This window comes from Lygodium microphyllum, chromosome 10 (assembly GCF_053477565.2).
Source record: "Lygodium microphyllum isolate KBCC chromosome 10, Lygodium_microphyllum_v1.1.10, whole genome shotgun sequence".
NCBI classification, from domain to species: Eukaryota; Viridiplantae; Streptophyta; class Polypodiopsida; order Schizaeales; family Lygodiaceae; genus Lygodium; species Lygodium microphyllum.
In genome coordinates this window covers 107,328,665-107,343,314 of record NC_141144.1, presented here as the reverse complement: position 1 = coordinate 107,343,314, position 14,650 = coordinate 107,328,665, and the positions used below count along the sequence as shown (strand labels likewise).

The window sequence follows — 14,650 nt, the reverse complement described above, 5'->3', positions numbered from 1 at the left end:
CATTTGGTGCTTTGCTCTATTCTAGACTTTGTGAGAACTCTTGCATGGTACTTTTGAACTATGTTTTGGCCATACTTCCCTTTGTCTCTCTTCTCTTCTTTATCTTCACTTCCTATCCCTCCCCATGAAACCTCGCTATTGTTCAACCAATCATAAGCTTTATGGTCTTGACTATCTTACTTGGAGTGTTGTCAGGAAAGCTTGGTCTATATAGAAGTGCCTTGTGGTATCTCGTTTCATGCATCCCTAGATGTCATACCCTATTCCCTCAAGTTGGGACTGCAACAGCTACAAGGAGTGATTACTTGGTAGTTAGATTATACCCGTGCTTAATGTGCTCTTTTGAGGTGCATTTTTAAAGAGGTCCTTACAACAATTACCTTCAATAGGACAACTTCAAATGTGTAGGAGAAGTTACAAATACTAAATGAGGCTCCACTAACCATGTAAGTTGTGATGCTCTATGCTCAACTCCAAACCATGAAGCTGCAACCTAGGAATATGGGGAATACCATGCCACCCCTTCCTTTGCTGCCTTCTACTATCGGTAATGCAATGATTCCACACGACTCTCCACTACTAGAGAGGGAACGAGAGGGAGTGGTAGAGGTGAGGTAGTTGAGCCTCATTGATATGTTCCATAGAGGTGCAAAGGACACTGAGAGGAGCTTCCCTTACAAATCAACCAAAGTTTAGCAATTTGAAATGCTAGAGCTAAGATTGACATCTAGGTTCGTGATGGGCTATTTTTTTATAGAGTGGGATTTATTCCTGGTCAAAGCTTACATGAGGGGATACTTTGGTGGCCTAGCAAAGAGTGGGGAATCCATGGTCATGTATGCTAGTACAATGGCATTTTTGACAGACATAGAGAGTTGCTATGACAACTTTTTGTTTTCAGGAGATGATATGATTGACATTGACATCGGGTTCTCTTTGAGGCACCTTGCTAGTGGTTTGATCACCCGTTGCTTGGTGTTCATTGTCCATTCAGATAATCATTGCTGTATATACTATAGAGTCATTATCATTGTATATTGTAACATACCAAATCACATATGATCTGAGAGAGGGTGTTGGCAAATGTTGTCACTTCACCTATGTGTTGTTTGTGCATGATCTAGTGGGCTGGGCATTATCTTTACATGTGATGCAGTCGCCAGATTATTTGGACCTGTTTTATGGCTAATTGACATATGTTATGCGGACTGCCTTTATTTTTATGGCCCAAATTTGGGAGCTGACCACTTCATGATTTTGTCATATTTATAGGACTAATGGCTTGCTCCTCATTCATTCAGCATACTCATTACTTGCAGGTCCTATTGGAGAGAGAAAGCCAGTGCCAGTGCCAACACAACCAGTGACTCGTTATTTTGTAATGTCTCTTGACAAGGTCTATGGATTCCATTCCTCGAGTGTCTCTTTTCTGAGTTCTTTTGTAGTGTTATCTTTTCTATGCAGTGTTTCCTTTTAACTCGTGTTCATGCAGTCTATTACAACAGATTCCCATGCTTCTATAGCTGCACCCATCACTTTTGACATGGTATTAGACACTCGTGTTAGGTCCTTTGGTCTGCAATAACAAAATACTTTGAAGTTGGTGTTAGGCACATTGTATGCAACCTTCAAAAATGGCCAGTTCGAGCAAGACAAAATCTTTTTCTTGATAAGGGATGCTCAAGCAAACTTTAAAAATGGCGAACTTGGGCATGGCAAAATCCTTTTCTTGATAAGGGATGCTCTTTCAAAGACCTTTCTAAAAGTTTGCATGGATACCTATCTATCTTCAAAGTACAACAACATAATGGTTCATGGACAGAAACAAAGTTTCAATTGGCATTATGCTTTCTCCCACAACCACTTCCTTCACCTAATGTTCTTGATGTTCATAGTCAATTCTTTGATGACGCACCCCCCATTTCTAATTCAATTGAGGCTACCAAGTTCAAAGAATCTTTCACTTACACTAACTTGCATGATGCGTTGAAACATTTGGAAAAACGGAAAACTTCTAGGATTTGTTAAGCTAAAATATTGATTAGTCTCTTAAACAACCCCAAAACACACTAAAAATGCTCTTTTAGAGTAAAACCCTAAAACGGGGAGTGGTTCGAGAGAGTTTAGTGGAAACCCTAATTTTTGGGGCGCCCTTCCACACCTATGAATAGACAAGCTGCCCCCATTCAACCTCATTCCGTCTGTGCAGATTTCACACTCTCCAATGCAGATTTTAACCATCAGCCTATCTCCACGTGGCTGTCCAGCCCTCGCAATTGCTGCCACCTCTCCCTCCAGCCTCGCAGTGCCCTGGCACCTTCTTCCAACTATCGCCCACTCTCAGACGCCAACTCCCAGGCTGTGTTTGGCCTTCAGCTGCCATCGCCAACATCTCCAACATCAAGCAACATCCTACAGCCTGTGTTTGCATCCTTCTGGAGCCGCTTGGTGTCATCTCCCTACTCTGCAGTTGTCGCCTCTGCCTCTGGCAGCCCCTGGTGTCAGTGTTTTGCAGTTTCCTCTCTCTTCACACTCTGACTGGTGGTCACAGACTTGGGATCCATCTCCGGTGGACGTCACTCTCCGACATTGCTCTGTGCTTGAGCACATTGTACACTCTTACATTCATTTACAGCATTCATTCACTTCAGAGTTGTGTTCTCTCTGTCCCTTCTTCTGTTTGTGTTTGAGTTTCTGTGTTTGAGTTTTGAGTTTTGCATTTAGGGTTTGAGTTTTGCCCTCTGTGTCTGTGTCTGTCTCTTTGTGTTTCTGTCGTGGTCGTACACTCTGTGTGTCCTCGGTGCAAACCCTAGTAGTTTTCTTCACAGGATTGGATGGTCTAACGACAAAATTCCACTTGGCATTTTGAAATGATCTTAAAGATATTGTACAACGTATAAATTAAGCATGGTAATATCACCGATCACAACAGCAATGGAAACCTAGTCTTGTAAGATTCACTCCGAAGTGGTGTGAAAACACATATCTTGGCCACAAACTTAGCTGAACATATAGGGGATGACTTAGTTTTTTCCCTTCGGTGTTAAGATGCCACATTTACCACACTTGTTAAAATCTATAATGACTGATTAGACCTAGGTCTTTTAGACAATCCTTTAGCAACAAAGGTATGCATGCTGCCTTGCTCACGGGAAGAGTCAAAATTTGTATTCATTAAGGCTCCCCAAGTAGCTAAGAAACTCATTGCCACCGAGATTTCCTGCGAAAAATAACCCAAGCAATGCCTCATTACATCTTATGACACTTGTATGCAAGGCTACATCCTAGGCAATATAGGTTAATGCCTCAAGGGAAAATCAATGAAAATATTACAAATACCCTTATTGTTATTGAACATGTGAAATACACGCATCAAGATGTGTTGATCATGCTAGTTGATTTGGCAAAACCATACAATAAAATATATTGGGACTTTGTATTGCATACTATGCTAAAATTGGGCTTTGGACATAAGCCAGCCACTATCATTTCCTAGCCATATTCAAGTGCGAATACACAATGAATCATTGGCAAGGATTTGGCCATACCTTGGACATTGGGTAAATTTGTGAGACAAGAATGTCAATTTACACTTTCTTTTATATTGTTGCTACTTATTGTTGTTGCTATCTAGTATCTATAGATAGACTTTTAGATGCCCGAATGTTACATGCACTGCACTTGCCATTTGCAAAACCTTTTCTAGCACAAGCTTATCCTGATGAAAGTATACATTGGATTGATATATGAAAAACCATTGGTTTTTCAAGAGCTTGTTGAAGCCTATAATCTCCTAAAATTGGGAATTAGAGATAATGATGATATGATTCATCCACTCATACACTTAACATGCATCATGGACTCATTTGGAGAAAAAATAGCCTTATGCTACAGCATATTTTGCCAATGCCTTCCAAGGTTGAAACATACAAACTTGTGGATTGAAAACCTAACTTTAATTCCCCTAAAAGCCATCTTGTTCCTTTACAAGTTATGTCCTCTATGAAAGTATATAGGAATACATTATCTCCACCTTGGATTGCCAAGCATGGTAATGCACTGTGGCATCTAAATAAATCTTTGGCATGGAGGAAATCAAATCTTAGTCAACTTTGGGGAAAATTTTCCATTGAAGCAAAGGCCTTTTTTCTAGAGATTTATGATTGGAGTGTTCACTGTTGGAGAAAAATGGTGAAATGCTCCATCCCCTAGCCCACTTGTTTGCAATGCTGGAATACAAACGAGACAGTGCCACATCTACTATAGTATTGCCCAAAACATCAAATAAATAGTGATAGAAAGCTTCAAGTCCTTTAATCTAATATTTCATATACACGTGTTACTATACACTATGCAGCATGATAACTTCAGGAAATCAGCAAAAACTGTTGGCAAGAATCTTTTATGTTTTGCTTACTTTTCGCTTCATTGCCACACTTCATCACTTGGACTAGGTTTGGGGCTTTGTAGACTATCGACACTAGAAGAAAATATTTGGATTTTCACCTAGGTGATTTTCCAAAAGTTTTCTCTCGCTATCTTCTCAAGACTCCTTTAATCTTGGAGATCTTCATCAAAATAAGTTTGAAGAAGTTCATCTACGTTTTCGACTGTAAGATGTACCATGTCCCACCCTGAAATATTAACATATGCAACATGGCAAGATTTAGTGAGACAAGCACTTGAAACGAAAAATCTGTGCATGTTGGAAGATCAAGGTTCTGGAGTGAGGAAAGGAGGCTAAGGTGAGGCAGGACTTGGCTGGTTTTGGAGGAAGATGCAACAAGAAGGGCAGTAAAGGTCTTCTATTTCATGTACAGCATCCCTATTGTATTCTTGTCCAAGGCACTGCAATTCCATTGCTACTCAGCCACTGCACCACTGGAGTGCAGTAAAACAGCTAGCTAGGCCCAAATCAGGAGATAGTGCATATCTTGACCACATGTAGCTACCTTTTCGATAATTCTCCATGGCCTCCTCAGCTTGAAAGCATGATTCAATAGCTACTCAGCCCCTGCAGCACTGCAAAACAGCTAGGAAGGGTGCAAATCAGGACAAACTACATATTGACCACCCTAGCTCCCTTTGACAAGATCAGTCAACAAGCAGAGCAAACAGCAACACCTCTCTACAGAAGCTGCAGCACATTGTTAACCAATCATGTCAGAAGTAAGATTTCCATCTTGATTGTTACAATTTGCCAAACCGCATGGGCATGTTAATAATCTAGAAAAAGGCCTGGCAAAAGAGGACTTTCAACATCACCTTCAACATTTCATAAATATTAGTTGCACAAAATCAACTAAATATGTGTGACTTGGAAAGTGCAAGCACCAAACAGCGTGGCATACGTTGAGAACAAGCGAAATTCCTGACCTTGCAAAACAAGCCAGAAAACACAACTTTTGAACTTACTTTTTAGGCAGATCTAGAGCTGAAGATACCACATCTACCACAGTCCCATCCTCTAAGCATAGCAAATGCTCTATACGCGGTGATTTATATTGTTGACATGGAAAAAGACTGTCATATGTAGGCATCCTGCATAAAAAGTAAACATACAAATTTACTGTAGAATATGAAAGTTTACCATTATAAACTACAATCACAACTGCTAGCTACTGAACTCCATGGCCATCACCAATATGAACACTCTTTAGGGGCTACAAAGATGGATATAGCACAAAAACAAGGCACAAGGTTTACAAAGGAGGTAATAATGGTGAATTAAAAAGGTAAAAAGTTGGAAAAAGATCTCACACAAAGGCAATATATAAGAAGGTCCCTGTTTTGGATGTCAGAAGTAGGTGCAGCAATGGAAGCGTAGAAGACTGCCATAATAGACTACACAACACGAGAGAGGAGAAAACAAAAAGAAACAAAATAAAACTACAAAGGGAGAATTCAAAGATACGCTCAAGAAATGGAATCCATATACCAAACACGAGACGATCGTGTATAACAGTAAGTCACTAACTGTGTGGGCATTGCACAACTGTGTGGGCATTGGCACCGGCTCCTTCTCTCCAACAGGGCCTGCACTGGAATCTGCAAATCATGAATGATAGACTATGGAGGAGGGGGCTTGAATAAATAGGCCAAAAGTATGCCAAGAAAATGATCAGGTCAGCCAGTAATAAATGCCTAAAAATACCATAAAACTAGGAGATAAAAAATACCTAAGATCACGGAAATGCCAAGCCCACTGAACCTTGTGCCCATAATCACTCATGAGCTAACTAGATTGTTAACACCCTCTCTCATATCATGGGTGATTTGATACAATACAATTTTACAATGATAATGACACATCATAGTCTATACAACAAAGAGGATCAGAAAAAGACCATGGATACCCAAGCAAGGGGTGGCCAACCCACCACCAAGGTGCCTTAAAGAGAACATGATGTCGATATCAGTCATACCAAAACCTAAAAATAAAGACCGTTCCTTTCATAGAAAATGTAAATAGGTTTAGTAGATTTCTATGTCTGTCAATAATGCCTCGCAATAGCATACATGACCATCCAATCGAAAATGCCTTTGATCAAACGTGACCATGGATTCCCTGCCTTTAGCCAAACCACCAAAGTGTCCCCTTATGTGAGCTTGAACTTGACGCCATTGCTGGTCACTATCAAGTAACACCCCATCATGATCCTGGAAGCCAATCCCAACTCCAAGATTTGAAAACCTACAAGACTTCAATCGATACAGCAAGGACATCCCTCTCTTGATCCTATGCACCTATATACCTGTATAGATGAGGCTCAACAGCCCCATCTCACCACCCTCTCTCTCTCTGGCACCAAAGAGTCGTGAGAGATGAGCCTCTCACTTGTGATAGAAAGCAACAAAAGGAGTTGCCAAGCCCTTCCCTTCGCGGTAAAAAATGACAGATGCATCGGTCAACAGGCCAAGAGTCCAAGAGTGGTGATCACAGAGTGAATGTGCATAGTAGGGCTTGGAGTCCTATTTATAGGACTCAACTGCCCTAAACCCAAGGTGCCCTTAGTGCCTTGGCACTAAGTCACCTCAGAACCACTATGACCAATAAAACTAGCACCCATCCGAATGTCCAAGGACATAACACTTCCCCACTTATGAATGATTACTATCCTCAACAATATCCTTAAAAACGAAGTGAGGAAAGCGACTCTTCAATGAACATACCGACTCCCAAGTAGTCTCCACCTTCGGGCAATTTTTCCACTTGACCAAATACTCAAGATAAATGATCTATTGAGATTGTTTAGTCCTAAGGTCAAGAACCAATTCAAGTTTGAGTGGAATGTAACAAGCAGTATCCTCAAGCCACATGAGTTCCTCAATCGGAATAATCTGCTCATCTTGATCTAATTGTTCTTTCAAACGGCTCATGTGGAACACAGGTGAACTTTGAATTCTGATGGTAAGTCTAACCCATAGGATACACTACTTATATTCTTGGTAATTTGAAAAAGACCATAATATCTCATAGATAATTTATAGCACTTGCCGGTAGTCACTGAATCGGAGTCCTTTGCACTTTAAGGCAAATCCACATGCCTTCCTGGAGCTCTCTAGGAGTATAATGTTGATTAGCATAAAACATAGCATAATCCTCGGCTGTTTTAATGCTTTCCCTCACAATCGTCAACTCTGCTACATGTCGTGTAGAAAGTCAACTAGGGAATGCATTTTCATCACCCTGAGCTCGATAGCAATCAGTGGTTTTGACTCATAATCGTACATAAGCATAAGCAAGCTATAATCAGTAGCTAAATGCTTAGCAATGTTATAAGCAAACTCAATCTAAGGAAGATAATGTTCCCAATCAGATTATCTACAAAAGACATATGCACGAAGCCTATCCTCCATGGTTTGATTCATTTGTTTGGTCTACCCATCAATTTCTAGATATTCCGAGAACAACAAGGACAATCACATTCCCAACTTTTGAAAGCCCATTTGCTAGAAATGGCCAATGAACTTAGGATCTCAGTCACTAACTATATCATCAAGCAAACCATAAGTCTATAAAGTTGATCAACAAAGAGACCATCCAACTCATAGCTTTTCAATCGTCTTTGTAGGAATAAATCAAGTCATTTTCGTCAATTAGTCGGCCACAACCCAAATTGCATCATGACCTCGATTCGTATAAGGCAATTTCACTACAAAATCCATAGAAATGCTACTCCATTTCTTATCGAGGTTTTATAAAGGATGCAATATCCCCACTTGTTTGTGTTGTTCGACTTTGTTAAGGTACCACTACTAGCACTCACATACATAAGACCCAAACACAGTCTTAATATGTGGCCAATAGAAACAATAAGTAGCCAAGGCTAAAGTCTAATGTATGCCAAACTATTTAGCGCTCAACACATCACAACACTCATATAAAATTTTCTTATGCATATCCTAATCATCCAGCAGACATACTTTGCCTTGTTTAAAAAGTAATCCATTTGGAATGGAATATCTTTTTGCCATCTTCCTCTTTTTAGCTATCCTTCAAGCGTCCGGATTGCCTAAGCTTCCTGGGCTATTAGGTCCCTCTTGAACTAGACCCTAAATCTTGCCAAAGTGAAGATCTTTTTGTCAATGCCCTTTGAGAGAAAGATAGAAATCAATCGAAGTCTCAGAGAAAAACAAGTCATTGACTTCAAGAATTCAACTAAGAGCATCGGTAGTCATATTACTTGCACCATTCTTATAATAAATTTCCAAGTCGCTCCGTCCATCTCGCCTTGCACCCACAAAGATTGAGCTAATCACATAGGTATTTCAATGAGTGGTAGTATGTACAAATAATAAACTGGGCATTGTATAAATAATGATGCCATTCTTGAAGAACATGGACAGTTCCTTCTCTTGAGTAGTATAACGTGTTTGGGTCTCAACCATCTTTTGGCTCTCAAATGTGATACGTCAGCCATCCTAATAAACGACAGCACCTAAAGCATAATCATTCGCATCCATATGAACCTCAAAAGGTTTGTTTGGATCAATAGTCTGCAACATTGATGCAGTGGTAACAAGATATTTCAATCTTTGAAAACATTCATCGAGCTCACTAGTCCCAACAACGGGCGAGGACTAATGTGCTTCTTTTTGCTTTGGATACCCTTACGCAAGCATGTTAAGGGTTCAACAATATGAGCATAGTCGTTAATAGATTTTCCAAAAAGTCTTATCAAACCTTTAAAAATTTTTACTTGCCTTATGGCCTGCGGAACAGGCTAATCAAGCACTACTCATATCTTTTTGAGATCAATCTGAATGCCATCAATCAAGATAACGTGACCGAGATATAACAGCTCCATCCAAAAGAATTTGCACTTGGAAAATTTAACAAATAATTACTCTCGTCTTAAGAGATATAAGACGACACACAAGTACTAGACATACTCCTCTAACAACTTACTATAAATAAGGATGTCATTGAGTAAAACGACTAAAATTTCCTAGATACAGATAAAATACATCATTCATCATCTATTGAAAAGTAGCGAAAGCATTGGTTAATCCAAAAGATAGAAATAAAAACTGATAATGTCCATACCGCATTTGAAGCGCAATTTTCAGGTACATCCTCCAAGCTATCCGTATCTGATGATATCCAAATCTTAGATCGATTTTGGTAAAATAGCATCCATCACAAAGTCGATCTATAAGGTCATCCATTCTTGGCAAAAGATATTTATTCTTGATGGTCACCTTATTGAGACCTTTGTAATCAATATAAAAGCGCATATTTTTCTTTTTGGCAAGGACTGTAACCAGCCTTCCTCCTCGGATATGATGGTAAATAACCTAATTAAGCACTATTTACAGCAATTAACAAATTCACAAAACTGAAAAGTACACTTTACCATATAATCTTGGACATTGGACACCTTGTTGGCCCCAAAACAGATGCCCTTTTCAATATTTATTTAACTTCATTGAAGAAGAAGTTGATGTACAATGGGATTCTTCCAATCCCTTTCGGTATTCCAACTCCCTTTGCTGTTCAAAATGACCAGCAAGTCTTTAATCTAATTTGCCCCTTGATTCGAGCAATCAATTGGCATTCACCCGCTTTGATGGAGATGAAAAATGCCCCAAATTCAATTATTTGTTGGTCCCTCTACTTGAATAGGCTAAAAACAGCAAGAGTCATGTTGAATCCAAGTCTTGGAGCTTCCAATTTCTGGCATGCTTTGTTGAGGCTACTGCTAAACCCTAATTTCTACTACAAATTAGGGTTTACAGCAGATAAATCTGAAATTTCTCAACCTCTGGTAATCTCAATGCTACAATCTTTGGAGCAAGGCTGTAGAAAGGGTAGGAGATGAGAGAGAATGCTGAGAAGAGAGAAAATTCAGACTTTCTTCGCGAAGAACTGAAGAAAATCTATCATTTACTACTGCTGCCCTATCTCAACAGCTTGTAGAAGCAAAGAAGTAAAGACAATCAGTCATTTACTGTTGCTGCCCTATCTCAACAGCCTATAGGTGCTGTCACCTGCTGTTGATTGGTCTTCTCCTGCCCCTGGCTGCCTCAGAAGGTCTTCCAGTGGCTGGAAATCAAACCAACAACATCTCCTCCCTCTCTCTTGCAAGTTGAATACACTAAAAATGCCTCTCTCCAGCCTCTAAAGACGTTTTTCAATCTTGCATGGGCATTTTTGACAAGTGCAACCTTACCAAATGGTTTTTTCAACATTATTCATAATTAAATATTAATTTTCAATCTTTAAATACTGAAAATTAATCTAATAATTATTTCGATGTCCTGAAAAATAATTTGACTGGCCAATAATTAAATTGGCTAGGCAACTTCCATTCCCAAGTATCTTTGCATCATCTTTGACCATTAGATTGACATTAGTACCATTAAACGCCACTTCCCTAATGTCACCAAACTGACACTTATGGCCAAATGAATGACCTAGGCCAACAACTAGCACTAGATACCACCAAGTACCTGTGCGGCATAACTTATAGCAACTTTTGCATTGACATCCTCTGATTTCGTGGAGTCCCAGGCTCGTAAATTTACTCTAACCTCAATTACACCTCACATGTGCAACATTTACTTAACCATGTGATTAAAAATTAATCCACATGTTAAGTGAGGTTTCAAAAATACATATCCTCATGACAGCCCTCCTCCCTAAAATCCTTGCAATCGTCCTCGATTGCATTGCTAAATGCATCAAAAGAAAAATAGTGGATTGGAATTTCCACAAGGCATCATAGTTAACACAACATGGCGCGATGTTGCTCAATCATTCCATATGCCCAGCACATGCTGAAAATTACCAACCAATCATAACATAACATAAGACTCACAAAGAATCTTAAAAACATTGTCAAATTATCATGTGACATGTCTATTTCTCATGGGCTCAACTCATCTAGTAGAACCAAACGATAGCATAGCATAACCAAGTATAAACCATGGCTAAAACATCAATGGCATCATAACATATGCTGTTGTCCATGGAACCAAATGTACACCATTGAAAACTGAGCATAATCTGATCATAAGCTGATCACTTGCTGATTTGAGAATTGATCATAAACTGCTCCAAATGTGACCCCAAACTGGTCACAAACTCATTGCAAAAACTGACCAGTAATCAATGCAAAAACTAATGCAAAACTGATCCCAAAAATTTACTAGGATATGGTGACGAGGAAGAAATGGGGTATAAGTTATGGGATCCCGAGAAAAATAAAATTGTACACGGCAATGATGTAATCTTCCGGGTAGATCACATGCATAAATAGCTTGAAAACATAGAGGAAGTGAGAAGGATTGTGTTTTGAGAAGAAATACATGTAGGACAACAAAGAGTATCTGCTGTACAACAAGAAATACCTGCTGTAAATGACCCTATAAACGCAGGGAATGATACTAAAATTGATCAGCAAGAAGTTGTCGAGCTAAAAAATGCATTAGCCACTAAAACAACCCCAAAACAGCTTATTTTATGCCTATTTTAGGTTTATTTTAGTTGAAACCCCAAAATGGGATGCGAATCGAGAGAGTTAAGTGGGGGCCCTCAAACTTTCTATAAATAGGCAGCCTGCCCTCCACTATTCCCATTCTCATTTTTGCAATTTTCAGGTCTTTCAACTTGCTGCCCACACCCTAGACGTAGAGGACATTGCAATCCAAGCTGGCCATTGCTGTCTACATCAGTCTGCCGCCTGTTTCCAACCTTTTCCACGTTGACGGAGCTGATTATAGCTATGTGACTGCTACTGAGTGCTGTTGCTGCTAACGTCAGCCTACCACATCATCATCCTTAATGATGACTATTGATTTGCTGTTGTACGAACAGTTTTCTCTCTACTCCAACAGTCACCCTACTGCGTTTGGCAGTTTCTCACCTCAGCTAGCTGTCGCCCAACCTACACAAGTTGCGTTTCGTTGTTCTCTCTCTCATCACTTTGCGTTTGCAGATTTTCTCTCCTCAGCTTGCATATGTTGCTGCACATTGCCATCTGCATCAGATCCAGCACACCTGCAACTACGTTTGTTGGTGTTTCAACATCTGGAAGCTGCTTGCTGCATTTCGAGATCCATTCGATACGACACTCTCTTCAGCTCATTACCCTTGCCCTAATCCTCGAGATACAAGAGTTTGTGGTACAGTATTCACTCTCCAAATAGTATGTTTGCTACATGAGCATTGTGCTTTGTCGTATAATTAGTATTGTGTTTTCTGTGTTTAGAGCCTCTCTTCACATGGTATTAAAGCCAAGTTCTCTTCGAGAAACCTTGGACTTGAGCAGAGAGCTCATCCACAAAAGCAAGAACATAAGGTTGAAATGACTTCGAATACGGACACACCGCTCCAAACTCCACAGCCAAGCCTTTCAAGAAACAAGCATGAGTGGGCCGCCCAGCTTGCCCCTGCAAGATCTGGCATGGAAGGAGAGACATCCAACTACCATGGAGTCCATCAACCGTACAAGATTTCAGCCATTGAGTACGATCTCATCCTTATGCATAGGACTCAGTAGTAGATTGAAGGTAAGCCTAAGTTTCCTCCTCTAGATTCGGTGCACAGAACTACTATCCATGCAGGTACGACAGAATCTCCACTACGGACTTGCCATCCTCAAGTGAAACCTGGCACAGATTACACACCACTTCCATCTTACTTCTTTTCTCTAGTGCCAGGTATGAACAACCTCGTTTCTAATTCTATGCAATCTAATTCTTCTAATCCTCATGGGACGAGAGATCCTCTTGAAGAAGGGGTAATACATAACATTTTTTGGTTTGGAAGCAATGAGGAAGATAGATATTTCTTTGACAACTCCAAACATGGTAAGAAAACGAAGGAAGAACTTATAAGTATCCCTTCTCTTCCTTTTCCTTCAAATGATTTTGTTTCTCATGGTCATACTAGAGTAGGTAGATCTCTTAATGAACAAAAGCAACCAATGATATTTCCCATATCTTCACCCATCACAAATCCATCTCGCCTCCCACCCATTTCTCCCTCATCTTCCGCTACATATTCCTTTCACCCTCCATTAAGTGCACCTATGCCTCCACCACACACCACACCAAGGGGTCCTCCATTAGATACAACCTTTAGGACTCCTCTCTTATTCGGGTGGTGTCCTTGTGATAGGAGCTCATCCTCCCACACTTTCAAGTTTTTCCTCTCCAAGGCATTCTTCAAGTGTGGATCATCTAGTACCACAATTTGCCTCTATGGCTTTACCTAGTGGGCCAATTGATCATTATGTTCTGTCCCACACACACTTTTGTTCCAGTGCCTCCGTAGCAATCAGCACTCATTGGACATTAGCAACCTATTTCTACCTACCCTACTTCTTATCCCCCTCCTTATCCTCCCCCATCTTATCCACCACCACATCACACTTATCCACCTCCACCGACACCTCATAATTCTAGCTCCTCATCTGCCAAGAATTCATTCAATGCCAAGACTCGTTTCAATGGGTCTAACTACACCACTTAGTCTAATTTGATGAGGCGTATCTTAAGACTCACAGAACCTATGGGAACTGATGCAAGGGTTGGAACCCCAAACCGATCCCGCATTTGTTCCATATGAGGTTGTCCACTCATGGAAGGCTTGCAATGTCTCCGCTATAGTTGAGTTGATACACGGCTTACTACCTAAGTTTCATTCTCAACTTTAACATTTTGACTTAGCGTCAGAGAGTTGGGCACACTTGACTGACTGCTATGCGGCTCAGAATAGGACCCATCACATTAATCTTGACCATGAGCTACAAATTTTCACCATCAATGATAAGGATGACCTTAAGGTCAAGTTGTTTGAGTATCGGTGACTCCCCACTGAGTTCTCTATGATGGGGGCTCCTAAGTCCCCTAATGACTAGGTCACGTTATTCCTAAACAAGCTGCCAAGGAAATATTTTAACTTTGTGCAGCAGGTCATGTCACACTCCTCTATGCCCACATTCTATGAATTTGAGTGTTAGCTCGTGCATTATGCTAGGTTAATCGATCAATTTCATGGGTCGTCTCCAAGAGCGGAGCTCTTGTTGCCACTTCTCAAAAAGCAACAGCATAAGAAGGGTAAGAAATCTCAAAATTCCACTCATACTTGATCTAATGAGACCCAAGGGAACAGCCAATCCTCTCTCAAACCAGGGTGGTG

At 40.3% G+C, this 14,650-nt stretch overlaps 1 protein-coding gene across 1 annotated transcript in view; it reads right to left on the bottom strand.

The window, feature by feature from the left end:
• LOC148030401 (RNA pseudouridine synthase 6, chloroplastic-like) overlaps positions 1–14,650 on the bottom strand; it is a 116,408-nt gene that overhangs the window by 70,396 nt on the left and 31,362 nt on the right. The window contains exon 3 of the mRNA XM_087686723.1: positions 5,416–5,541. Within this exon, the coding sequence (XP_087542849.1) occupies positions 5,416–5,541 (126 nt within the window). The remainder of the gene's footprint in view (positions 1–5,415; positions 5,542–14,650) is intronic.